We start from the raw sequence: 27,898 nt of genomic DNA on the forward strand, positions 1-27,898 counted from the left end.
TTGGTTGGGGGGAAATCATATAACCAGAGGCGAACACGGGAGCAGCTAAATAAGACATTAACGTAGTCATTAGCAGATACTTGGATTCCTCGGTTGAACTACTTTACAATTGTAGCGGCATTTTGAAACAAAAAGAAAGAGGTGATATTAGCAGTCACCTAATCTCTTCAAATATAGAGGAAGTGTTAGTTGGAAGTCTCATCGTCTGTTTTTTCTGTATCGCTTAATTACTGTCATTCACCTATGGTTATAAATATTATTTACAAATGGAAAGTAATTTCATAAATTGACAAACCAGCAAGCCAACTCCTAAAGAGTGACCAACAAAAAGCTAGTAAGAAATCCACCATGGTCATGCACAGAGGCTTTTCTTCCATAGGTGGCCAGTCAATGCAAAAAAAAAATAAAATGGATGCAACAAGGATGAGATTAGGCTGGTAAGAAATCAAGCGTGGTCCAAATTAATAATTGCTCCCAAAAGCATCATTAGCATAAACCATACCAGTCCACGAAGCATGGCACACAGCCTGTAGCCAAATTGCAGGCAAAGCCTTTCTGCCTATGCATCAGGGCAAAGAAGCTTTAGCCGTATACATGAAAAAAAGTAAAATCAGAATACCTTGATATGGCGACAGCACTGCTACGCAGGCAGCGTCCATCAATTCGTCTGCCTAGCTTCTTCCTTGCCATGGCCTGCAAGCGTGCCTCCACAGCTAGCTACTCACCAACTGGTAAGATCCTGTTTGTTTTCAATTTCCATTACATAGTCTGTCTTTTCTATTTCATTACACAAGGTATACTGGTTGTCAAATATGGTTGGTAAAGCATCCCTAGAGAAAAAAAAAAACTATTCAATAGGAGCCATATTCAAGTTTTGCTCAATAATCGCACCATAGAAATTTTCTTATAGCGGTCTACATAATAATTGCTCAATTGATCATCTAATGGGATAGCTCTATAACTTATGTAGCACTATATCTAAAAAACAGCATAGAGATTTACACTTATGTGGCTCATGATAGCACCTAAGCTTGGTTCACAATAGGCTGAGAAAACTGAAAGAATTGTAAATTGAAAATTGGTCCCTTTGTCTCAAATCTGCAAAAAGATCTACAAATGATACGGTGCCCGGCCTTAAAAAGCAAAGGCCGGGATACACAGAGATTAAATAAAAAGGAGCTGCTACTAATCAAACTGAATACTGGACCAACTGTGCATGAGCATGATAAGTTCCATCGGCTTCTGTTCTTCCATTCCCATAAAATAAACAAATACATGATCTGAAGCCTATCATCATTTTATAACTGGAGAAAGGTTTATCGCAATAGGACAAAACCGACTTATGAAACATCATAAATTAATGGAAGGGCCATTACCTCCAGGAGTACAGGGTAGGAGCACAAAACTCATTCTAGCATTAATTATCACACATGCACCCCTGCAGTAGATGAAGACTGATTTGGTTAAATTAAATTTGCTAGCATCACCTGAAGGTCAATCACAAGAAGCATATCATTTTTTATCACAGCCTAATGGTACCTAAGATAATATACTCAGTAAAACTTGACTCTAGAGAAAGTTCAACAAAATATATCAACACTCTTCCAGACCTAAATATAACAACATGCTGTGAAAAAATTAGTATTGTATGAAGACTGATTTGGTTAAATTTAATTTGCTAGCATCACCTGAAGGGCAATCACAAGAAGCATATCATTTTTTATCACAACCTAATGGTACCTAAGATAATATACTCAACCAAATTGACTCTAGAGAAAGTTCAACAAAATATATCAGCACTCTTCCAGACCTAAATATAACAACATGCTGTGAAAAAAATAGTATTGTATGAAAATAGATAAAAGAATTATGTGTACAAATAGCTTGCCTCTGCATGCTTACAAATATTAATTTAGGGATGCACTGCCTTATCTCTTATTGTGAACTGATATCGATCATTACTTCTAATCCTGGAGTAAGAAAAGAGTGAATATGCTATGAAATCACTCGATTGTAACAAAAGAATAAATATGGTACCTTTCAGATAATATTCATGGAGCTAAAATAAGGAGGAAAGGTTTTTCCAATCACAAACGCACAGAAATCCCTGAATCAGCACCAGATAAGATACAGTTAATCGTTGAGAGCATAAAGGACTTCAATATTGTGAGGAGCATATAGACTCTATCCCTTTCCTGCAATCAAAGTTTAGGAGGCACACATAAATTCTTTTCAACTCTAGCACACAAACTGAGAGTTATAATCTAAAAGCTAATGCACAAATCATGAAAGGATATCTTTTTTTTTTCATTTGTTCGCTAATTCGCTCTTATAAACCTACAAAAAATTTAACACTACTAAGGAATATGGAAGTGGGAAAAGAAAGCTGAACACAGATCCAATCATATGTATGCAATACAGAATAGACCTGACATGGACAAACGTGATGAAAATATAATGGAACCTAGTCCAAAAGGCAACTGATTTTCTGCACAAATTAGAGAAAAATAGCATGCAGCGCAAAGTAATGAACTATCCATACGAATTCTAGAAACTATTGGCAGTTCTATATTGGCTGTAGCTGTATATTTCTGTTTTTTTTAATGCAATGGTTTGAGATTCACCTTATATCCTCTGACAGATTGTTCTTATCAAGCAGCCTACAGGTCAAAAGAAAGCTTTCGATGAAGAATCAAACAACACTCAAGGGATGACCATAAATTAAATATCTTGTAGATCAAAAACTTGTCTATCACCAAATTGATTTGCGGCTTCTCCTAATTCGTCTCCCTGCACCATATGAAACTGTTGTTCATATCTTGCTGTCCCGAGACAAAAAAAAAGGACAAGGGGTCAGTAGAACCAAATATGGAGAAGAAGCTTTACCTATTGGCAGAAAGAACACTCAGCACGCAAAAAAATAGATAGATCCTACGCCAAAACATACCCACGGACACCAAAACTGAGCTGTCAAAAACTAATATAGAATTAAGGATCCACACACTGTCCTGCAGTTCTCCACCTATATATCCAAACTAAATTTTGAAAGAAAATATATAGCCATGACAAATCACCAGCTGGTGCGCTGCCGATTTGCATGGAAAGTTGGATAAAGAGCAATCAATGTTGTGTGCCTAGAAATATTTTTGTACCTGAAAAATTTAGATCTATGACAACATTGACATATAGTTCAGACTGTGAACTCGAGCGTAGGAAATACAAACGAGTCATTAGAGTGCACAGAAATATATGGTATGCGTTATGTGGTTACGGTATTTTTAAAGTTGGATACAGAGCAATCAATGTTGTGTGCCTAGAAATATTTTTGTACCTGAAAAATTTAGATCTATGGTAACATTGTTTAGCTTCAAAAGAGCACCATAATATACATGTCGAATAATGAACATACAATCTAGAGTATGAAACTAAAAGGGGAAGAAAACCATTACGTGAAGAATAGGGATATAGAGATTACGACCAGCATGCACAGATCCATCTCTGCAACATTAGAAGCGTCATGGTCTGCAACGATCACGCTTCTCAAAATTCAGGAATTAGCTGTAACAGTGATAGATGTATAAGGCATCAATTCAAAGTAGCGCAAATGTGGTATACTAATTCTCAATGAAGTGATCACAAATCCTAGAACCAATGCATTGAGATAAGTTCTTATGCTCTAAATAGGAACAAAATCACGTGGTACGCAAGGGTATCAATGCTGAGGTCAACTTCGACGCTATAGACATATACTATCAGAAGAAAATAGGCACTACGACAATTACCAGGAAGCACGTCTACTTGGCGTATATGCTCTTAAAATTGTCCAAATTTACCAGGAAGCACGTCTACTTGGCGTATATGCTCTTAAAATTGTCCAAATGAATGGCCCCTTCCAATTCAAAGAAACATCATGGAAATGTCAGAACAATGGAAAGCAGGGATCTATCATCACTTCATGAGCAGATCAATTTGTATGCTTACCAGGGAATCGGCGGCGCACCAGGTTGGTACTTTCTCGATGATATAAGCCCATTGTTTGGGATCTTCTCCATGAATCAGACAGCACTCTAGCACTATGGGTACACCTATACCAAATCAGAGAAAAGATGTATTCCTATATGATCTTTAGATCAGAGAAATCTCGCCTAATTTCTACAGTTCTGCTACGTACATGTATGAAATCCGATCAGAGGAAGTTAGGGTTAGAGAATTTGTGACCTTGCAGTGAAGAAGAGAAGGGAGATGGCTGGCCCGGGGTAGGCGCTGCCGGGGCTGGCTCACGCGACTGGAGGAGCGCCTGGGCGAGCGCGGCCGGCCGGCACCGGCACACAGGGGCCGCGCACGCGGAGGGGCTTGACGCAGGGTGGCCTGCACTCGCCAAGGCCGGGGTGGGATGCAATGGCCGCTGGAGCTACCGGCACCAGCGCGAAAGGAACGCGGAGGAGAGCAGAGCAGAGCCGCAGGCGCGACCGGCGAGGACGCGACAGCTAGGGTTTCGTCGAGCCGCCGCGGATGGGCGCGAGGAGGCAGCTCCGAGGGGAAGGCGCGGCAGCGGCCACCAGCGAGGACCAGTCACGTCGCTCAGTGGGCGCGGGCACCGTGGGGGCGCACGTGCGGCGCGGCGCCGTCGCCGTCGACCGCGTCGGGGGAGAGAGCGTCGGGGGAGGGAGAGAGAGCGAAGAGAAGGAGGATCGGGAAGCAGAAGAATCTGGAAGGAGAATCCGAAGCTCGCGTATATATTTGGTGGGCTGGCTCCGGAGCAGAAACCGCACGACACCGGTAGAAGCAGAGAAAGCGGATGGAAACGAACGAGGAGCGACAGAAGCCGCTTCCGGCGAAATCCGCTCCAATCAATCGTGGACACACGATCGCGGATCGGACGGCTGGAAACATTCAGGGCGACGTGGACGGCGGTTCCTTCGGGAAACTACCTCCGGCTTGTTTGGGTAAATGGTGGTGGTCGGCTAGTAGATGATGCGGTTAGCTTATTCAGTTACTCTGGTCTGGTACCCGTCGTTTTCTTCGTGCAAATGTTAGTAGCTTCTTTGGAAAAATCAGTCCACTTCGTTTTTGGATTTAGATGGAACAATCGCGTGGTCGTATACGGAACTGCATACGATACGCTTATTCAGTCAAGCGCACGACCGCAACTTTTCGGGCGTACAAGTCGTCCAGTAGCGGCCCACGTTTGACTAGGTCCTTGTTTAGTTCACCACACCTCCAAACTTTGCACAGTATAAGATTCTCTATCACATCACATCACATCTTTGAACACATGCATGGAGTATTAAATATAAGTAAAAAAAATAACTAATTACGCAGTTTAGTTATACTTTGGGAGACGAACGTTTTGAGCCTAATTAGTCAACGGTTGGACAATTATTACTAAATACAAACGAAATGCTACAGTACCGCTACAGCGCTTTATGCTTTTTGGATGTTCAGAGTTTGGGCAACTAAACACACCCTAGGCGGGAACTGCAATGCCTGATGAAGCGCAGACACTGACCCCGACCGGCATTTGTTTTTGACGCTATACGACATCGTATTCATGACCGGACTGTACAAACATCATCTTAATCGACGGATCTATTGTCGGAATCATATGATCGGGAATCAAGGGTAGGAACGCATTTAGCTCCGCTTCCTAACTCGCGATTAAAAATGACCAAAAACATATTCTTGTGCAGCTGTGCACTGTCTTCTTTTCTCTTTTCTCTTGTCTCCGTTGCCCCGCCGAGCTAAACCAGCTTCACTGCTAGTCTGCTTTCTCTTGCCCTCGCCTACACTGTGGACTGTGGTTGTCGCCTCCACTTCTACGCTAACCCGCAGTCTCTTCCACTTGCCGTCGGGCCTTCCTACTTCTATAGTCTTGTAGCCTTCTCTTTTACTTACGTCTCAAAACCATGGTTCTACTCATGTTAGTCCACCTTCTTTGATCCCAAACACTATATCGTCATGAACTCATGATAAGTGGATTTTTTTTTTCTTAGTTTTAAGATGGATCTAATAACTTCTGATTTCCAGACTCCACCCATTAGAAAAGAGGTGAAAAGCATATTTTGCTCAGTTTATTGATAGTCCATTCTCAACATCCAATTCCCGAAACGCTAGAGAGATATCGCCCTATCGATCTATAACAACTTGTGTTTTTCAAAATCCACATGTTAAAAAAAGGTGAAAAACATTTTCTCTCTCTCTTATTTATAGTTCATTCTCAAAATCCACTTCTCGAAATGCTACCACCATGAAAAGCTAGATTTTTTTTTTCTTTTGAGAAACTTTCAACATCTCCCACACCCATCTGTTGTACGGTCCCGTTCGTTGGTCTAAAACTTGGCTGAAACTGGCTGAAAACACTGTTCGGGCTGAATGGTTGTGAGAGAAAAACACTGTTCCGGCTAAAAAAAGAAGCCGAACAAACTGAATATAGGGTAAGCCGAACAGAGCCACGCAGTCTCCCGTACCCATCTAATCCACAGTAACCTATCGTCTCTTCCACAACCATCCTCTACTCGTATGGCCTTTTGTTTTAGGGTTATTTGGGTCCATGCTATAATTTCTGTGTCTTCTGTGCAGGCGTATGTGCTAATACAATCTTTTTGTATGGCCTGAAATACCCTTGCTAGCCCCCCTCTCTTCGACACTGACAAAGTGGGGCCATGCCTCATCCCCTTCCTCTCTCCCGGGAACAAAATCCTCTGCAGTCGCTCCCACGGACGGCGCCATGCAGTCACCAAATCTCAGCCACTCATTGTGGATCCAACAGCTACGGGCTCCAACCAAGCTTCCATGGCACGCTTCGTCAGCTGCGCTGGGCCTCGGCCCAACAACAGCATCACGCTGCTCGGGTTTTTGGCACTATAGCGAGCGTTTTTGGCGCGAGGCTGCGGCAGTAGGCGCGCTCTCCATATTTTGGCGCGAGGCTGCGGCAGTAGGCACTCTCTCCGTATTTTGGCGCGAGGAAAAGCCTAGAGGGGCGATCATCTGGAGCTGAAAGCTAGGTCGCTTTCGAGGGCAGGTGTGTCGCTCTTCATTCTAATTTGTTCATGTGTGCTCAAATTGCAAAGTGCACTGCTCTTTTCTCTTTTCACCAATCATACCTAGATTGCAATAACTGATGATCTTAATGTTGAATTCTAGTAATAGAGCTAGTTCTGAAATAGCTTTTGGTATTTTGCTTGAAGTGTAAAGTTCAGCATGTTTAATTATAACAGATGCTAGAAAATAGTACTATATTTTCTTAAGCCTCTGAACTTGCAAAAATCAGTAATATATTCTTACTTCTGAACATGTCTTTGAACTTGCAAAAAGGAGCACAATTTATTCTACAATTGCAGTCTATACAGCTTGCTTATTTTTCCTGGTTTCTATACACAATATATTTGCATAAAATTGCTAGTTCCTGCACAAATTTTCTGCAAAAAAAATTGCTATTTTTTTTGTATGCTTCCAATACAGAACACAATGCTTACACATTTGTGGATTACAAACACAAAGTGCTAATACTCTAAGATGGGTGCCGTTAAACAACCAGCTAGAGGTGGCCGTGCCTCTCAAGTCGATCTCCCTGGCCGGAGCTCGTGCGCCAAAGGGGCTCCACCTTGTCTGCGATGGAGGGGAGCGTCGACATCTCACCAGCGAGCACGGCTGAGCACGCCTGCGGCAGACGGCGAGCAGCAGCCGCGCGTGTGACGGCCTAGACGGCAGCGCACCTGATGTGCCGGCTACGAGCTGTAGCCACCGGGAGGCCGGGCCACGCCTCTGTGCCGCGACGAGGGGCCGGGGAGGCGGATGGTGCAGGTCGGACCATCGTGGCGGCGAGGACGGAGGCCGGCGGCGCCAGGGGTATGCCCCTGTATGCCATGGAATACCCATGTTTTGGGAGCAAAAACAAATATATATACATATATGTATAGTGGTATTGGCCCTGTGCATGCATAGAGTGCTGCCCTCATGCTCTCGCAAAGCAGCATGCACGACCAACGTGTGAGCAAAGCAGCAGCTCGCGCAGCATGCATGCAGGTGCCCAGCTAGCCTCCGCGGCAAAAGAGACGGTCGTTGCTGTTTACGGGCGCTGTGGGCTGAAATGGGCCGCTGCCTGCTACGCGACTTTGGTGAGGCTGCCGTTCGTCCGCAACTAGCGGCTGGGATCTGCTGACTGCGTAGCGCCGTCGGTGGGAGCGACTGCAGAGGATTTCGTTCCCTCTCCCGGTCCCCATCCATCTTCGTCTCCCTTGTTCTAGCTCGAGCTCCCATGGCGAGCATGCGCCCAAGGAGCTGGCGGGCAGGCTCCGACGTTCACGGCATCCTTCTCCGCACTGGCGCCTGAGGCACCATCTTCTCCCCTCCGGCATGCACTTCCCCTCGCCTTCCTTGGCGTCCTCTACTCCGGCAACCGGCGCTGTTGGCCTCCGCCTCACAGTAGCGCTTCCAGCAGCGGCCCTACAACCATGTCCGTGCTTGTCACCCCCAAGCTCGCCGCCCTCGGCCTAGCGACAACCGGATCTAGCTCTCGGCCCAGTCGACATCAGTGGATGAAGAAGAAAAAGAGCAGAGGATGGCACATGGGCCCTCTATGTCAATGATTGGAGAGACAAATAAATGATACGAGTATTTTAGGCTATACAAAAAAAAAACAGTGCCAAAGAAAAGGACCGAATTATTCAGAAGATTTCAATTTATATATAAGAAATAAAATCTCCTCGGTCCTTGTCAATTCCCTCCCACATCCTCTAAAACCCAACGAGGCCTCGGGATGACTCTGCGTCCTAACTGTCCGATGTCCGATGTCCAATGTCCAATGTAACATCAGCTCATCAGCAGTGATGACAATTGATTTGAGGACCGCTACAAAGCCCAAGTAAGATCCTGTGTCGAGAAAGAAGCTTACGGCCCAGCTGTCGTTCAATGGCAATGAATCAACCCAAGTAAGACCGTGTACCGGGTAAGAAGCTTACGGGCCAGCAGTCTCTCGATGGCAACGATCAAAGTAGTTGGGCAATGTGGGCTGGGCCCAAAAAGTAAAAGTAAAGAAAAAGAGAACAAAAATCGTGGTCGGCAGGATTCGAACCTGCGCGGGCAAAGCCCACATGATTTCTAGTCATGCCCGATAACCACTCCGGCACGACCACTGTGATGTACACGATTCAAATGTTTTTTTAAGATCATTAAAGGTCCGAGAAGTTTTGCTGAACGAACGTAATAAAGGCTGATGGATGAGTAGGTGCCACGTCGTGTGCCATTTCTTCGGGCGAGATCGACGAGGAGACCCGATGGGACCGACCGACCAGTGCACCGTTTGGAGCGTTCCCTAACTACCGGCCTCCACGCCAGCCGACTGCGACCGGCCGGTCCGAATCCGTCCACGGTCCACAGCAGCAGACGAGATCGATCGATCAGTCCCTCGTCAAGTCACTAGCCATGCACTCCATCGCTGGCGGCTACCTCATGACGCGAAGCGGCAGCTACTCCGCGAGCGAAAAGGCCACCTCGCGCCTGGCGCACGCTGGCAGCGCTCACCGCCGACGCCGACGCGTTCCGCCTGCATTGGCGGCCGGCCGGCGGTCAGCCGACGAGCAGGCCGGATTTATTAAATCAATCAGCGTTCTTGGCCGCTTGCTTGCTTCTGGCCTCTGGGGTACGGTTAGGCTTGTCGCGGGGTCCCTGGCGGCTGGGACGGACGGGGCCATGGCTGACGATGGGGCGCTTGACACTTGCAGCATCACGCCCATGCCTCCCCAGCCGGGCGGGTTGCTTTCACGTACCCGCGTAATCTCCAGCACTGCGTCGCCGATCGATCAATGATTTGGAGAGTGGACTGTTGCTGGCGGACCGTATGACTATACATGCACCAGACAGACCGAGACGGCCCCATGTTGCACTTGATGAGGCTGTGTCCACCATGAGACATATTGCGAAACCTAAATCCAAAATGGATCTACAACACAATGCTTATAGCCTCCAACAGAGTATTTATATGAAAGATCTATTTTGGATGCCAGGAGAGGCATAATCTAAATATGAGTATCTTCTCTCCTGGAGACCTATTGGTAGAAAGAGTTATCTTTTGGGTCTCGTTGTTGGAGAAGATCAAAAATATGTATTGAACCCTTTGTCTGTAGCGCTACCCAAAGGATGAATGTGTCTTGTATTTTAGGCTGTGGTTGTTGGAGACAGTATGGTCCTTTTTCTACCCAGTCGTCCTAAGTGTACGAGTTGGATACAACACTGCTGATCCACCTGTGTTAATGTCCCGTCAAGATAATCGCAATGTCATGCATGCATAATACTCCTAGTCTCCTAGACTCCTACTCTATCTAGCATGGGTCCAGAAGACTTGACATCGAAATAGGCAAAGCCACAGTGAGGAATCTGGGCCTTGTTTAGTTGGCGATTTTTTTTAAATGGTACCGTAGCACTTTCGTTGCTATTCGGTAATTAGTGTTCAATCATAGTCTAATTAGACTTAAAAGATTCGTCTCGTGAATTTCGTCTAAACTGTGTAATTAGTTTTACTTTTTATTTATATTTAATACTTTATGCATGCGTCTAAAGATTCGATGTGACGGAAAATCTTGAAAAATTTTGTAAAATTTTGGGAACTAAGGGCCTGTTTAGATTCAAAAAAAAAATTGCGCAGTATCCGTCACATCGAATCTTGCGGCATATGCATGGAGTACTAAATGTAGACGAAAAAAAACTAATTGCACAGTTGGATGAGAAATCGCAAGACGAAATTTTTGAACCTAATTAGTCCATAATTAGACACTAATTGCCAAATACAAACGAAAGTGCTACAGTAGCTAAAATCAAAAAAAAAAAAAACGGATCTAAACGGGGCCTAAACAGGCACATGGTGATTTCCCCCCTTCGTCTATAGGAAATGGAATGTTGGGCAGCTGCCACGGTCCGGCAACAGGAACACGACGACGTGTCGCGTGCCCCCACCGTACTAGCGCCATCCCCGTTGCCGCCCCGCCCCTCTTCTGTCCACTCCGGCCGATCCACTCCACACGCCCACTTCGACGCGCGCGTCTCGTGCTCTGAGCTCCTGCGCGCGCGATGGCCCCCGCCGGCGACGGCGACATTGGGGAAGCAGCAGAGGCGACGACGCCCACGAGGAACAGGAGGACGATCTACGACTACCTCGGCGAAGGCGAGGACGGCGAGGAGGCCTCGCCGCCTTCCCCGGAGACGCCGCCGCGGCTGCGGCTCCCGACGTTCACCTGCGCCAGGATCCGGTTCGGCAGGAAGCGCGGCGGAAAGGGTGGCCGGAAGGAGGCCGTCGCGACGGAGAAGAGCGAGGACGCCTCGGTGGACTCCTCAGGTGCGCGCGCGCGGGGTCACTCACTCACTCTCTCGTTTTAACCTCCACGTGCGTCGTCGAGTTGTATAGTCGATCGATCCTGAGACCTTTGCTCCCGGCCATCATATATATCGCAGGATGGAAGCAGGAGGCGGCGGGAAGCAGCGGCGGCAGGGGCGGCGGCTGTGTAGCGGCCGGACAAACCGGGATGGGGCTAAGCATGCTCTTCCTCCTGGCGAGGACATGCGTGGAGCTCAACCGGATGGCCGAGGTGCGCGCGCAGATGGAGACGCTCCTCAAGGAGATCCGAGACGAGGCTAGCAGGGTGAAGGGCGGCGCCGCGGATGATCACGTCGTCCTTGTCACGCCGAAAGCCTGCAACAACCTGCAGTCGTCGTCGTCGTCGACCAACACCACCACCGCGTCGTCGAGCTGCGTCTCGGACACGAGCACCACCAACTGCCTGGAGATCCGGCGCGGCGAGGACGGGGAGTGGGCGTCGGAAGCAGAGGTCGAGACAGAGCCGGCTGCACGGCGCCAACCGCCAGAGTGCAAGTGCGACACCGAGCAAGACACTCCTGATCAGGTACAAGCCTTTGTTCGCGTTGCGTCTATGTCGGAATGAATGAACTGGCACGTTCTGATCCTCTGATCTTTGCGGCGTTTGCTTAGTGTTCGGTCCAGTTGTCGTCCGACGACGACGGCAAGTTTATCGAGCTGGAGGGAGGGCGGTTCGGCACCGGCGGCGGGAATCCCCAGCGAGTCGCCGTGGTCGTCGACGAGAGCGACGACGACGACGGCGACGAGTCGTGCGAGCGGCGGCACGAGGGAGGAGTCTCGGCGACGGAGCTGGAGCGGAGGCTGCACGAGCTCCAGCACCGGCAGGACAGGGAGCGGATCGAGGCGCTGGAGTCAGCGCTGCGGCGCGCGCAGCGGAAGCTGACGGAGAAGGAGATGGAGGCGCGGCTGTGGCAGGACACGGCCACACTGGCGCTGGGGCAGCCAGTGCCAGTGCCGCGGGACGGACAGGGACAGTGACCTTGCGCTTGCAGTTGCAGCTAGCGTGCCGTACGGGCTGTACATGTACTGTACAGCTAGCGTGCGTACGTTGCTTGGGGCCCGGTTTACTGTGTGCCAGTGGGGACTTGCGCGAAGCTGGTGTGTTTAGACTTTAGAGCCCGTTTGGTCATTGTAATTTGTATAGGTTAACAATGTATAAGTTCCTCTTTGTTAGCTCTGACAGAATCTTACCGTAGCTCGGTTCTTCGATCACTCCATCAGCCATATCCTGAGCCAGTGACCAAGCTAGAAAAAAAAAATTAGAAGGGGCTGAACAAAAGAATAGAGTTTTTTTATCTTCTCTTAATCTTAACCCCTCCTATCTAATACATATATGCATAAAATTTCAAAGGAGAGCTTAGGGGGGCCCACGTGTCCAGGATTGGTAGGGGGCTCCCCCAAGCCTCACCGCTGGCTCCGTCGCTGTCCTCAGCTTCTTATAAACCAATAAAAATCCTTGAAATCGGTCAAGGCCTTGCATCCTTCTTGGTTTGTGTGTAGAGATAATTCTTCGTCACTGTCTGAAATGCCAAAGGCTTGCTTAACAGCAAAAGGGTTGATATGTATAACCCTATCTTTACCAAGATCGAATACCATAGTTACAAGGTCTAGCCTGTCATACAAATACTTCAACATTTCTCTGCTAACTAGCTTGTCTGCTCGGATCTGGAGGAGGCCACCAAAATTCATATTAGGGCCGTTTGGATTCTTGGAATTGAATTTATTCTAATAATTATAATTTAGTCATACAATAATTATGCTAATATGGTTTTATATGAAATATACTTGTATATTATTGTTAGCCATACTAGAGACATATACTCCCTCTGGACAGCTTTTTTAGGCGTGAGAAGATGACTCCCGACTACCATGGAGCAAAGAGTGTGTATAGCTAGAGAATAAATCTTGCGACATTCAACTTGTTCATTTGTTGGTTTCCGCTAGAACTTATCAGTCAGTCAATAATGTTTTTCTCTCACAACAAACCAGCATCAGCCAGGCTTATCAGCTCAGAAACCAACCAGCGAACTTGCTCATCAATCTAGACAACTTCGTGTATGCATGCATGCACCATTACTCCTCACTCCTGATGATTGGCTCGCGCGAAGCGCCCAACAACTAGCACCAGTAAGAAAACAACAACGTGCATATTTACTGCCAGTGAGATTTGAGGAGATATTCGTCTAGATATGGCTACAATCACTACCGAAACAGTCAATTTGCCAAGTGCAAGGAGGTTTCATAACGGTGCGGTGGTCACCGCGAGAATCAAAGAAACGCGATGGTCGAACGGGGTACAAGCATACAAGGGCTTGTGCACGAAGAAGCAAACAAAAGCGAAAGAGAGGTGTAGCTCCATGGTCATGGCGAGGCGAACTCGCGGCCACAAGCTACACCAACGAGTTGGCATCCATCGTTCCATGATTGTTATCTCCTAGGTCATCTCTCACAGGACTTGGTCATGGAGGGCTCAAAGCGTGCGGGTGATATCCGCATCGATGTTAGTATCGACATCGAATCCATCACGACCATGTTCTAGGGCCGAAGACAGGAGCTAACACTCGTGGTACTATGAAGTCAACTAAAAAGCGAGGGGTCGAGTTACACTCGGCATCACGGTCATGGCGAGACGGATCCCGCGATCGTAACGTCCGAACTAGGTACGATCCCTCAGCCAGCTCGAAGGCTCGGCACACAGGCAACAACACCAACAACCAGCGATAAGAACCAAACACGACCGAAAGACGCAACAACTCGACACGACTGTGGAGTAGCACATCTCCGTAGCAACGAGGGAACCTGCATAAGGGCATGGCATATGTCGATTCAGATAGGCATAGATCGTGAAAGACGGGTGTAAGATCGAGTGTATGAAAGAGCGAAGGGAGGGCTTTCATCGGCATTGGAAATGGCGTCCAACTAGGATTCGTCCTTGCGGCAAAGGTGAAGATGGCCAGGGGCAGTTGTAACTTGTCCTGGAGGGTCGTGGCTTCTTCTGGCTAGCTAAGGCCAGCTACGGCCTGCTGTGGCTAGCTGTGGCTTGCTACGGCTCGCTGTGGCTGGCTGCGGCTGGCTACAAGTGGCTATGGTTGGCTAAAGGCTGGCTATGGCTGGCCAAGCATGGCAGCGACTGGTCGGGACGTGGCTACTGCTGTGATGTCGAGGCAATAAGAGGTCTTGGGCTAGCGAGTGCGTGTGCATGGTTGTCCAAGCGGTGGCATCGGCAAGGCCCGGTTTGCTACCGTGCTGTTCGTGTGCACCGCGAGCGTCAGGCTACGGTGGATCTTGCGTGAGCGCGGCTTGGCACACTGAACGACGACATGATGAGGCCGTGGGGGTGTGACGATGAGGCTTGTGCGCATGCCTGCACTATGGCGGCGCATGTCCGTGGCTCATGGCGTGTGAGCACGAACGATAATGGCGCCTCCGTAGGTGTTTGGTGAAGGTCTGAAAGGACTTGGCTTGTGCTCAGGCGCGTGGTCGTGACTGTGAGTGGTCCACTAGGATGGTGGTGTGCCGGAGCTTGCGCGGCAGCGTGCAAGGCATGGCCGCGCGTCACCGCCTACAGGCGCGCGTGCGGGTGCGGTGCTCACGCGTGTGGCTGCAACCACTGTGGTCGGCTGTGGCGGTGATGCCGCGCTGTGTAGCTGGGGTATCCGGGTGTAGGTACTAGCCGGCGCGAGGGCAGCAGTAAGGGAGAGACCTGGCAGTGCATGTGCTGGTGCGGTATCTCCTTGCTGGTCTGTGACGTGCCGACGCTCGCGCAACGGTGTGCTAAAGGACAACCGAGCAGCACCGCGTGCAGCTGTGCGTGTGTCCAAGTGGTGTGGCACCACGGCGGTGTGCCGTGGTCGACCGATGAGTCGGTGACAATGGCTCGACGGCCAGCAAACAGAGATGGCAACAAGGGAACGCATAAAGGCAGAACTTTGGGGCTGGCTGTGATTCGTGTGCCGAATTGCAACGTCGTAGGCGAGGTCGCCGCTGGTGTGGTTGTGTCTGGTACTGGCACGTCGAAGCGGAGACTACGGCGGCACGTGCAGTGGCGCTGGGTCATGTGCCGCATGCCAGTCGGTGCCATGGCCATGAGGGTGGCGAGGCAAGCACTCATGTGCATGACGTGGACGTCATGTTCCTGAGTAGCCGAGAACAGGCACTGTTTCGGTGGCTGTGCGTGCAAGTGTAGGTACCATGGGCAATGCGGCACGAAGGCCGGACAGACAAGCATCAAGGCAACGAATCAAAGGCGGAGCTTTGGGGGTCTGGTGCTTACCGACTGGCTTGGCACTGGGCGTCCGCGCGGTGCAGTTCGGGACGCGATACAGGGGGATGTAGAGAACGTCGGTGTGGCGATGCTGCCGTTCTTGGATGTGAACGGCGTGATGTAGGCGCCCCGAGGCGGCAGCTTTGGCTGCAAGGGCGTGGTTCCAGCGGTGCAGGTCGTGGCCGCGGGGAGGGCGTCGGCGTTCATCGAGGTGCGTCGGTGCAGGGGCTCGGCGCGGCGTAGATGGTGGCCGGGGCAAGGCAGGGCGCTCGGGTCATCATGGTCATGGGCCTGGAGCAGGGGCGTGTCATGGTGCTCGGTGCAGGGGCGTCGCAGACATCAAGGGCGTCGACGGGATGAGGCCAGTTCAAAGCAGGGCGAGCAGCCGTGGAGGTCGTAGGGTGGTCGTGAATGGCTAGTGGCCTCCACCGGCGTGGCAGCGGGCGACCGGGTGGAGCTTGACGCGGCACGGTGCATCCCGGCATGGAGAGGCTGTGGCTTTCCTACGATGAACCAGACATGGCGTGAAGGTCAATCTTCAGGCGAGGGCGACGATAGGGAATGGAAAAACAGGAGCTTTGGCAAGGATGTTGCTCATCGGTGTTCCATCGCTTGGTAGGGAGGCGGCTTTGGCTATAGGTTGGTGGTCAGAGACAGTCGCCGTGCAGACATCGTGGTGGTCGTGATGAAGGACGATGGTGGCTTGGGGCGATGGACCATGTCTGCGACCGGCTCGACGTCGCTCTGGCGAGGCGTCGGTGGCAGCGCGGGCTTGACGATGTCCGTGCGGGTCGAAGTGGAGGGCACCGGAGCGGTCTTGGTGGAGCACGACGACATCGGCGTGGAGAGGCTCGTCGTGGCCGAGATAGGGTCGGGCTTGGCGTGGCCGCGATCGAGGACGAGGCGCAGAGCAGTGGCTTGAGGTGGACGCCGATGAGGTGGTGTCGCTGCGTGGACGTCGCGGGGTTGCTGCTTTGCGCAGAGGAAGAGGGAGAGGGAAGGTGGCGGCGGCTGAGAAATGGAGGAGAAGGGGCGGCGGCGGCTTGGCTATTTATGCTCGTGGGCTAGGGCTTCTAGGAGCTCCATCCATCCTCGATGTCCGTGCACGGGCAGAGACACGTGGCGCGCATCAAGCGACGCGGAGGCCGAGGCATGTGGGGCCGCGAGCTTGCGTGCGGTGCGCGTGCAGGGCGCGTGCGCGTGTGACAGAGTGAGCGGCGGCGGCGGCGGCGTCTAGAGGCTAGGGCGCGTGCGCCCTAGGGTTAGGGTTGGAGTGGGGCTTCGGCTGCTGGCCAGGCGCTGGTGGGCTGCACGGCTGGGCCAGCAGGCTCACGTGCTCGTGGGCCAGTGGGGTGCGAGACGGGCCGGTGGGGCAAGGAGAGGGGGCTCGGTTAGGCTGCTGCGCCGGTTGGGCCAAGCAGGCCATGCGCTCGCGAGCGGGCTAGAAGCAGGGGGGCTAGGTTGGGCTGGTTCGGTTACTTGGGCCAGATGCCCCTTTTCTTTTTCCTCTATCTTCTTTTGCTTTTCTTTTTCTTATTTCTATCCTACTCTATGCCATGGGTTTCTCACATTGGAATACATGTGTTGCCAACACGTATACCTCCTAGTGTGGTCCTCTAGGGGTCACTTAAGGCTCTAGGGTCCATGTCAAGGGTTGACAACTCACGTGCATTGATTTGATAAAGATAGTTGGTTGACTATAGAAATTAGGTCAAGGGGTTTATGAGAGATTCCAGAAGGAGTCAAAAGGATTTGCTACAGACTTGTGCTCTCCAACACAAAACACTAAACCAACAAAAGAACTCCGACAAACTCCTACAAGTAATTCTATATGCATGCAACAATTTATTTATAAATTGTTCTTAGTTTGACCTTGCATCTACATGCTTCACTCAATTGTAAGAAAAATTTTAAAAAGTTTATATTTTTGGCTTCTCCAAAAACCCGGGTTGTTACAGAGAGGGCTCTCATCGAGGCCGCTAAATCCAAGGACAGCTTCAAGGTTCGTAGGGGCCAGGACTGCTTACCCTGGCGCTGGGAACCCCTAAGCACCATGGCCGCGTCCGTGGCATGTCATTGAAGATGAGCTGGAACTCAGTGGAGTCATGGCAATCCGACGCTGCCACATACCAGTCAAGGCAGAGGTACAAGGAGGGCATCTTTCAGAAGGGCTATGATCAAGGCATGGCCGAAATGATCAGCCGATCCATAAAAGAAGCCTTCATGAGCAATGACCCAGATATGGTGTCGATGAGGTCACAGATGCTTCGCCAGGCTGGCGTGGCCGTGCCTCAAGTTCCACAAGGGCAGACATAAGGGCAGCCACTGTCGATGATCGAGGATCGCCCAAGGCACCCCGTCGACGACATCCGAGAACCCATGCGCGTCCACCTCATGATCCCGTTCGGCAGGGCAAAAAAGTTGACCGTGGGTGAGGGTTACATGCACCCCAAAGAAGATATCAAAGATTTCAACCAAGACTAGATCCCTACTAACTATTCTGTCATGATACTTACATGGTATGCAACCGAATACGAAGAATTTGAAATGGAATATCCAACTGCAAAAGGGGTAACGATCCTTGGAGCTGCCATGGGTTCCGAAGTCCTGTGGAACAAGGACGACATAGAGATCATTCTCTCGACGCTAACTTCTACGCTGACAGCGACACCAGCATCACAACCATCCGTTGCTGGATCTTGTCCCCCCGATGATCCGGATCACGGCAATGGCGATGATGAAGACAATGGCGAGGGTGACAAGGGAAGGAACTCACCCCGAGGCACAAGCCCTCACCCTCGTTCTCCTCCTCCAACAATAAGTCCACCTCCACCTCCCGGCAATCCATCTAAGGGCATGAGCAAAGGACCAGGAGGCACGGAGGAACCGGGGGCAAAGACACTGCCTGCTGCCATTATGAGCACAAGCCCTCACCCTTGTTCTCCTCCTCCAACAACAAGTCCACCTCCACCTCCCGACAGTCCGTCTAAGGGCATGAGCAAAGGACCGAGAGGCACGGAGGAACTGGGGGCAAAGACACCGCCTGCTGTCATTGCGAGCATAAGCCACTGTCCTCCACCGCCGGCGAAGACTAAAGGCGACCAAGGGCAGCTCACATACTCACTTGAGTTCGAAAGGTATGGTAGCGGCGAGCATAATTTGCTAATAACTTTTCTTTGCCATAATATGGTACTAACATTTCTATCCCAGGCCGAGATCATCTTTCCATCTATTTCCTAAATCAGATGACTGCCCCGGCCATTACGAGCATGGGAAGTTCATGATAACCAAGGCCTAGCTCATCGACGAGGAAAGGTGGGAGACAAGGAGGTTTCATCTCTGGTACATGGAAGCGGCAAAAGCTGGCCTACATGGTTTTCTAGTCAAGGTTGTGGCGGAGTACTTCCACTTGCCTGGCAATGATGTAGAACTCTCCCCGTGGACTTCCACGACATGTACAGACTACTGCGGGAACAAGACCTTGACATCGCCCAAGTCACCTTGTTCTCTATGTAAGTGATGAATTGCGAGTTTCACATATCACCCGCCTTTGAATCGGTCAAGACTACTTATATATGCCACGATGGCTTGTCCTTGCAGGTTGATGGCCTATATATCCAAGGAACTAAAACTTGATGTTATCTATCTATCTCCAATGCATATTGCTCAAAGAATCATCATTGGTTACCACCTAGATGATAATCATCCAACCATGAAAAACTTGACCAAGCGACAGAGAGAGGCGTACAGGAAGAAACTGATGGACAATGAGAAGTTGAACATTTCAAGGTACATACTAGGAGCAATGAAGAAGATCAGGGGAAATAGGTGTATCCTAGCTGCCTACCACTTTGGGTAAGTCGAAGACACGCCTGTAGAGATAAGTGGGTAGCTAGCTAGTATTATTATTTCTCATCGTAACCTGTATTTTGTTTCAATGGCGCGGCCAAGGCCTCGAGGATCACTAGGTTGCATTTATCATCTACCCTCAGGATGGCAGGGCCTGCGTATTTGATTCGTTGACAGTGCCAAACTTAAAAGGGTACAAGGCCTTTGAAGATTGCCTCAGAGTGTAAGTGACTGAACTATCTTCTCATATGCGTTCTAATGCCTTGCCTAATACTAGTACATTTCGTATAGCGCTTATAAGGAGTACGTGAAGGATCCTGAATGCTATGATCGAAGAACAGAGAATTTTAAGGCTAAGCATAAGAACCGCATCAAAATCAGACGCAACTTTCCGGTAAGTATTTGAAAGGTTTAATTGTGCTTTCCGTTCATATGCGTTCTAATGCCTATGTTGTAATGCTTGTGTATCGATCATGCAGTATGCCAAACAACCGGTAGGATCACAAACCTGTGGCTTCTACGTCTGTGAGTTCCTGAAGGTGTGCAAGCAGTACAGCAGCAGTTGGAGGGTGCTCAAGAATGGATTGAACTGGTCGAGAGACGTGCAGAGCATCCAACACTCCTTCGAGCAGACAAAGGCGGATATATGTAAGTTTGTCTTAGACAAATGCGTGCTTGAAGGGGGCACGTTCTTCAATGAGAACAACCCACTAGCGATTTTACCGGAGTACGAGAGGTTGAGGAAATGGCCCACGATGATGCGTCCGCAGGATTACTCCTTAGGGCATGTATAACGACTTTAATATGTAAATGTAATGAATTAACGATGACAAGAACGACTAAGTGAATGTATATATATATGTATATTATCTCATGTGTAATGCCTGCATACTTTTTAAGTTTAATCTGTGAAATCTAGATGTGATTTGAATTTGAATTTATATGCCTGTTGTATTTTTTTTAATTCAGGAAATAATTTACCGAGACAGGCAAATAATAAAGCCCGCCACGGCTAATGAACATAACCGCGGCGGGCGGTGTAACGTGCCCGCCGTGGTAAAATTATATTTACCGCGGTGGGCACGTTACACCGCCCGCCGCGGTAAATCGGTTAACCGCGGCGGGCAAAGCCGTCCGCCGCGGTTAAGCCACGATTTACCGTGGCCTCTAGGCCGCGGCGGTTAAGCCACGATTTACCGTGGCCTCTAGGCCGCGGCGGACGGCTTTGCCCGCCGCGGGAAACCGAAAACGCCCGCCTCCAGTAAAGTTTGTGTAGTAGTGTTAACAATGTATAAACCCCGCCAAACACCCCCTTATATACATTAAAGAAAACAAGTATTCCATATAATAATAAGTTTAGAAGAAATCTAAATCCTACACCACTTCATATACTTACATGTTATAATTAGTTCATTGTTAATTGTGGTAGTTGTAATCCTTCTATCAACTAAATTATGGATTAAATGTTCATTTAGCATTTAATCTCGTTTAACATGATTCAATTTAAATAGCTTAGACAGTTTTTAATGGTTCAATTGTTTAATTCACCGTTTAGGGCCTAAATGTCACGGGTGGCCTCAAATTTCCATTTAAACGTTATTTAAACAGACTGAACGACTGTTTAGACGAACAATGTGTCTAATTCTTGACATAAGTATAAGCCACATCATAAAAAACTATAATGTTTATGGGCCTGATTGGTTTGCGGCAAAAAATTGCCATGCCAAGGATTTAGCAAGCCATGATTTTGGCTATTGTTTGGTTTGCTACAAAAACTTGCCAACCTTTCACTTTTGGCTTGCCAAATTCATGGCAAAATTTTTACCTAACTTTGGCTTGCCAAATCCATGGTACGACAAATTTTGGTCGCAAACCAATCAGGCCCTATATTCACACACTCCACCCCATTATCACATTGCAAAGTAATATATAGGAATTGCATGCATTATGGCCTTTACCAATCTTTGAATATATAATCAAAAGAGAGCTTAAATCAACTTCACCAGATATCTTATTTCTTATTCCTTATGGTTATAGGAGATCCCTCAAAAACAATTTTAGTATAAAGGAGTGCTAAAAACAATTTCAGTATATAGGAGTGTTGTGTTGCAATAGATTACTCAAAACTCATACCTTACATCCATTTTTACACGTGGTGCCACATCATGGTCAAATATATTTTTCTTCCTTTTTCTCCCTATACCACACTCCTTCGTGCCTTCGAACGGACGTGTAGCTAGTGGCACGTGGCTCTACTACGGGCGTGCAGTGCTCGCTGGGCGATGGCACGAGGAGTGATTGTGAGGGCACGATGACCGATGGGCGGTAGCGTGAATTGCGGTCGTACGATGTCCGGTAAGCACACAACGACCAGCGGGTGAAGGCACGAGGCGCGCACAATGGCTGGTGGCGCAAGTTGTTGTGCTTGTGTGGTAGTTCAGTGTGGGACACATATGGATAGGAGAGGTCCTGATATCTCCTATCTTTTGGGAGGGGAGGTAGATTTTAAGATTAACTCTAAAAGAACTCTTTTTTTTTATGGAAAGGAGGTATATTTTAAGATATATATCATAAAAAAAGGAAAAATAATTCCAATAGAAGATCTGTAGGAACAACCTCTCTTATATTGAGCATCTCCAAGAGCTCCTAACAATTTTTTTTCTAAAACCATAGAATTTTCCAATTCACCAAATTTTTTTTGAAAGAACAAATAATACCATCTTCAACAGTCTCCAATAATTCACTCCTAAAATATTAGAAATCCTATACTATTTCTAAATTTTGCTAACTACTTTTATATATTGTTTCTCCTCTTATACATTTGCAAATTCTTTCCAACTCTTTATTCTTTTTTACGCTATTTTGTCAGATTATTTTAATGAAGTCCTGAATCTTTACACCTTGTTGGAATGGAGAGTTGTTTGCAGAAAAATAATATATATATATATATATATATATATATATATATATATATATATATATATATATACTATGCTGGCTACAAAATAACTTATTCTGTAGTCACTTTGAGTTACGATAATTACTATGTTAATTTTCGAGATTATAGTAACTCCTTACTAAGTGGTTTAGTATAACGTTATGGTAAATATCCACATGTGTTATAGTAACCCAACTATCGTAAATATGTATTGACATTATCGTAAATTAGTATATAAAATTATCATAAATGAAGGTGGCTACAGAATAACTTATTTTGTAGCTGGCTACTGAATATACTATATATATATATATATATATATATATATATATATATATATATATATATATATATATATATATATATATATATATATATATATATATATATATATATATATATAGACTATTAGTAGTAATAGGGGTATAGGACTATAGGACTCATCGGCTCCAATCTTTTTGTTATTTTATTTTCGCTTATTTGTTGTGTTTTTTCTTCTAAGGGACCGGTTCACAACTTCAATGACTAGTATAATGCCCGTGCTAACGCTACGGATTTTTCTTGAGAATGTCTCTTAAAACAATAAAATTATTTTTGCATAGTCTAATGTAAAAACAATTGTACTTGAGTCTACGTATAATTTTCTAATATTATGACCATCTAAGTTACATTTTGTCTAACTCCTTAATCATCTCTTGAAGATATTCAGGGATGTTGTCGGAACATTCATTTGCACGACTCGCCAAAACGTCTGCCAAGAATTCCATCCTCAGTGAAGTTGAGAGCTGTGCATGGTATATAGATTAACAATAAGTTACTGTTTTTCTATGTAGTGTATAATATATAGCTAGAGACTATATATGCTTACATTGTTGATCGGTGGCAATCTTTCGCCGTCCCAGAACTTCATGAAATTGTATACAAGAAAGCCTCCCAGTTTCCTGGACAAGACCAGTTGTTTATTTGATGTAAATAAATGAAATAATTTTTTTTGTGATATAACGGGTGAAATATATTACAACTGGTTACCAGTATTTATTATGTGTAACCTTCGTTACACATGTAGGGTATTCTTTCTTCTAGTCATAAATATTGCCGTTCTACTTAGAAATTGATAGCCCCATGGCAAGACTGAACATTCTAGCCATTGTGTGGAACGTAGGTATATAAGCCATTGTTTGATCATAACCCTTAAAACATAGACCATCTTGAAGGGGGTCCATAATGTGCATGGTTTTGTTTTGTATGTCCATTATGAATAAAATGTACATCCCGCTTTGATAATATGGTAGTAGAATCTAAAAACAAACATAGAGAATATAAGTGCTAAACAAAATAAATTAATTTTGTATAGTAGTACACATAACATAACTTACGTTGTTACAATCTTTAATTTTGTAATCCATGTTCGGCCAACACTCAAGTACTTTTCTCAATTTCCCGCGGTATTCGTTGTCAATTCTGCCACAACATCGTGGATCTCGTCCAAATCCAGTTATTTCCTGAGGATTGTGCACAAATATATTTTAATTAATTATACAATTATTGTAAGTCTTTGATAAACAATAAATTTATATATCAACTTACGGCAAACTTGAGGTCCATGAAGTGGAATTTTTGTTTCTTACCAACCATATGTTGGTTACACGCAGCCATCCGAATAGCCATATTTAAGCATTCATGATCCATCTCTAGATCCTGAACACACTAATGAGGCCCTTATGGAGTCTTGCTTCTGGGCGGGGGTCGAGGAGCTCCACTCCTGCACGTTTGGGCAAGGTTTTGTTTCTGGGGAGCACGTCTTTCTCCTCTGAGTTGTATGTCAATGTGCACAATTATTATTTCAAGAGTTACATGTTTCAAGTTGGCCAAATTGGTAATTGTTGGTGCATATATTTCGAGAGAGAGAGATATGTTTCAAGCGGACAAAATTTTGCCGGTATATTATCAGTGCTTAACTTAATAACAAATGGCTGGACTAATGGCTCCCGTCTCTCACTCTCTCTTGTGCGTATGATGATTATTAAAACGGAAACTATGCACTGGCACATATTGAAACTGTGCACTATGCATGTCTGAATGTAACTTAATATCTCAATAATGTGATTTCTAAATATAACTGAATCTCTGAATCTCTACTAAGAAGGCTAGGATTTTTGAAACTCTGAATATAACTGAAACTGTGCACCATGCATCTATATAACTGCAAGAAGGCTAGGATTAAAACTATAAGAAGTTTGAATGTCCCTGGCACCATGTATAGATATGCCTGATTGCAAAAATTCCCTCCTCGTGGGTCATCAGCCTCCACTCTTGCCTTTCCGTCTGTTGTCAGACCAGCTACCAGAACCGGCCTTTCCTTGGGTTTCCTCACATACGCTCCAGGCTTTGTCCGTGGAGGTGGGGGCACTAGCCACGCGCATGATCTCCGTGGAGCTTTCGGAGTCGACGTCGCGGACGGCACTCGATGTAGATGATGATGGAGGGATGTGTCGCCGCCGCTGATCGTACATCGTGGAATCGCCGTTGCTGGTTGCCGTGATCAGGATCCCGATCGTCCTCCGTCGTGGACGGAAATAAAAAAAAGGAAGGCAAGGCAAACCTTCAAGTGCGTGAGGTCTCAGGCTTTGTCCGTGGAGGTGGGGGCACTGGCCACGCGCATGATCTCCGTGGAGCTTTCGGAGTCGACATCGCGGACGGCACTCGATGTAGATCACGATGGAGGGACGTGTCGCCGCCGCTGATCGTACGTCGCGGAATCGCCGTTGCTGGTTGCCGTGATCAGGATCCCGGTCGTCCTTCGTCGTGGACTGCTAGCACGGGCACGTCGTGGAATCGCCGTTGCTGGTTGCCGTGAGGGACGGCGGGTGTCGGGCTTCCATTTTTTCGTCGATGACGGACGGGCGAGCATCGAGCGTGCTCGCGCGGAAGGGACCGTGCTAACGCAACGGCAGCATATAACCATGCAAATTAAATAACCAAAAGGCATATACGTGAAGTCATTAAGCATCACTAACATATATTATATTTATGATTCATAAGTTATATTTATGATTCACGCAAAAAAAAAGAAATATTAAAAAGGAAGTCCAACTTACCGTATCAAATTATGAATAATAACATTTTTTCAACATTAGTGGTCACATCTATAACCAAGCATATCTTTAGGCTCCCCTACATTTAGAAGTCGTCCGTTCTCATAGCTGCCTCATCTGTTTAGCCACAACACACTTTAAGAAAAGATGATGAATAGTTTATTCTACGAAAGGAGATAGGCAAACTGCTGAATTGCCGCTAACTTAAATGACCAAACTTTCATTCACCAAACCTTAAGTATTTCAGATAACATTGCACATAGTCTAAAGCCACATGATGTTACCTGCGCACCAAAGTGCAAATATCAAACAGCAGGAAAACACAGAGGATCGGTATTGAAAATATCAAGTCATGGGGAAAAGGACTCAACATTATTATTTTTTAACCCACTAACATTCAGCCCATCTATTAAGCAGGTTCTTTTTGTTAGTGAAAGGAGGTCCGAGGCCCCGTGTATTGCTGTGCGCATGTGGCAAAAACAAAAAAAGAAAGAAGAGCAAGAGTAGGATTGTAGGAGTGGTAGATCACTGTCGCTCTCGTCCCATCCAGCCCATCCAGAAGCTGAGAAACCACGCAGCAGGTGCTCATCGTCCGTCCTGAACTCTGATCCGTCCCATTTCAGAATTTAGAGGCAGAGCTCGTGACTTCACTTCACTGCACCTGGATGTTGACGACCTTGCCCCCTGCTTTCAGCTTGGGTATGGTGATGTAGAGCACGCCGTCCCTCACCTCCGCGCCGATCTTATCCATGTCCAAGTTCTCGGGCAGCTCCACCCGCGTCCTGTACTGGCCAAAGCTTGCCGCTGGCCACGCCTCCTCCTCGTCTCCCTCTTCATATCCGCCGCCTGCTGCTGCTTCCTGCTTCTCGTCACCTCCAGCACAGTCCGAAGCTTTGTTTTGATAGAAATACTGCCGCCAACTATTACACCAATATTAACAGTGATGTAAAACCATCTCAGTTTTCAAGCATTGTTTCTGGGAGTCCCTACAATCTGGTATACAAAGAGCATTCAAAAGGGGAGAAAAAACAGGAGTTAAAAACTAAAAAGAACAGGTTTCAGATTTGCTGACCAGTGAGTAAGGTAGTGTTGAACCCCATTTAGATGGCTTCAGCTTCAACTTTGGAGGCAGGATAAGAAAACAGCTTGGTAGCATTCGAATAACTTAGCTCGCCAATTCTGACTCTACCAATTCAAGGAGTGATGCGACATACTTAAAAACCTAGAAAATAAGGGACCTCCACAGTTTGAAGTATTTTCTCATCCCATTATTGCTTAATATTAAGTAAACATGCCTCTTTTGTTAAGATGGAAAGCTCAATGCTCTTGCACTGGATTGCTTCAGCAATTTAAACAAAAGGACATAAGTATTATAAATATACAATTTTGCTCTTCAAATTGCAAACATGAAGGAGAGCAAGCATATTTTGTTGTATATTTTTTCTTTCGGTTCTTGCTTTTGCCTGCAAGACTACTTTATTGTTGAAAAGGCACATGAACACATAAAACGAAAGAGTCAGGAAAAAAGCTTCTCCAAAGAAATTCTAGCCAAGTGCATCCACGAAAAAAAAACTTACAATATGGATGTGCTACATTTAATATCGTTCATCTACTACGTCTCGGCTATGCTAACAAATGAAATATGAAATAGGTAGTGTCAACTTAGCTTTATATTGTCAACTCTTAGCTTTATATTGTCAACTCTTCGAAGAAACTAACCATTGGAACTACGGTTTCTAGATGATGTTTAGATGGAGTAAAACGGTTGTGGGGGATATGACCTCCGGTATCCATAAGACAAGATATGGACCGCGCCATCAGAGGTGGCCCAGCCCACAAGATCAAGGCGTGCATGGTACTGATCGACGTGCACCGCAAGATATTGTATAGTACCAAATAGGATACTTTCCTTGTAACCCTACCCCTCCAGAGTATATAAGGAGAGGCAGGGATCCCCTAGTCGACATCTACATACATCTCATATTCAATACAATACAACAAAGACACATGACGTAGGGTATTACATCGATCAGACGGCCCGAATCTATCTAAATCGCTGCCTCTGCGCCTTGTGTCACTATCCGGTTTCTAATTACGCGCACCCCCACCGACAAATCTACCATCGCGGGATACCCCTCGATGGACTGTGAAAGCTCTAGTTTGGTTTTGGTTAATTGATGAAACCCTAAGTGCTAACCTAGTTTATCAAAGTGATTATGAGATAGGTAGCACTACTTCAAGTGATGAAGCAATGACGAAGATCATGACAATGGTGATAGCATGGTGATGATCAAATGCTTGAACTTGGAAAAGAAGAAAGAGAAAAACAAAAGACTCAAGGCAAAGGTATAAAATATAGGAGCCATTTTGTTTTAGTGATCAAA

The 27,898-nt window shown here is 46.9% G+C and overlaps 2 protein-coding genes, 2 long non-coding RNA genes and 1 other non-coding gene across 5 annotated transcripts; 1 reads left to right on the forward strand and 4 right to left on the reverse strand.

Annotated features, from left to right (window-relative positions):
- Window positions 1-247: 247 nt before the first annotated feature.
- On the reverse strand, window positions 248-3,437 carry LOC136471282 (uncharacterized). Its single transcript, XR_010761985.1, has 5 exons — window positions 2,887-3,437; window positions 2,625-2,790; window positions 2,038-2,107; window positions 1,377-1,438; window positions 248-739 (listed from the first exon to the last, which is right to left on the reverse strand). It is a non-coding gene; the product is annotated as an uncharacterized lncRNA (long non-coding RNA).
- Window positions 3,438-3,833: 396 nt separating this feature from the next.
- On the reverse strand, window positions 3,834-4,792 carry LOC136471283 (uncharacterized). Its single transcript, XR_010761986.1, has 3 exons — window positions 4,219-4,792; window positions 3,982-4,085; window positions 3,834-3,889 (listed from the first exon to the last, which is right to left on the reverse strand). It is a non-coding gene; the product is annotated as an uncharacterized lncRNA (long non-coding RNA).
- Window positions 4,793-9,052: 4,260 nt separating this feature from the next.
- TRNAS-AGA (transfer RNA serine (anticodon AGA)) lies at window positions 9,053-9,134 on the reverse strand. The gene has a single exon. It is a non-coding gene; the product is annotated as a tRNA-Ser (tRNA).
- A 1,882-nt stretch (window positions 9,135-11,016) lies between these two features.
- LOC136471284 (protein POLAR LOCALIZATION DURING ASYMMETRIC DIVISION AND REDISTRIBUTION-like) lies at window positions 11,017-12,606 on the forward strand. The gene is made up of 3 exons (XM_066469013.1): window positions 11,017-11,329; window positions 11,446-11,894; window positions 11,981-12,606. The coding sequence occupies exons 1-3, from the start codon at window positions 11,065-11,067 to the stop codon at window positions 12,344-12,346; spliced, it is 1,080 nt and encodes a 359-aa protein (XP_066325110.1). The 5' UTR covers window positions 11,017-11,064; the 3' UTR covers window positions 12,347-12,606.
- Window positions 12,607-22,942: 10,336 nt separating this feature from the next.
- On the reverse strand, window positions 22,943-27,637 carry LOC136468658 (uncharacterized). Its single transcript, XM_066467148.1, is given in 6 exon segments — window positions 22,943-23,204; window positions 23,288-23,360; window positions 23,449-23,717; window positions 25,748-25,798; window positions 26,176-26,424; window positions 27,611-27,637. Coding segments are annotated over 6 exon segments (789 nt in total). The 3' UTR covers window positions 22,943-23,084.
- Window positions 27,638-27,898: the final 261 nt, after the last annotated feature.

This window comes from Miscanthus floridulus, chromosome 8 (assembly GCF_019320115.1).
Source record: "Miscanthus floridulus cultivar M001 chromosome 8, ASM1932011v1, whole genome shotgun sequence".
NCBI lineage: Eukaryota > Viridiplantae > Streptophyta > Magnoliopsida > Poales > Poaceae > Miscanthus > Miscanthus floridulus.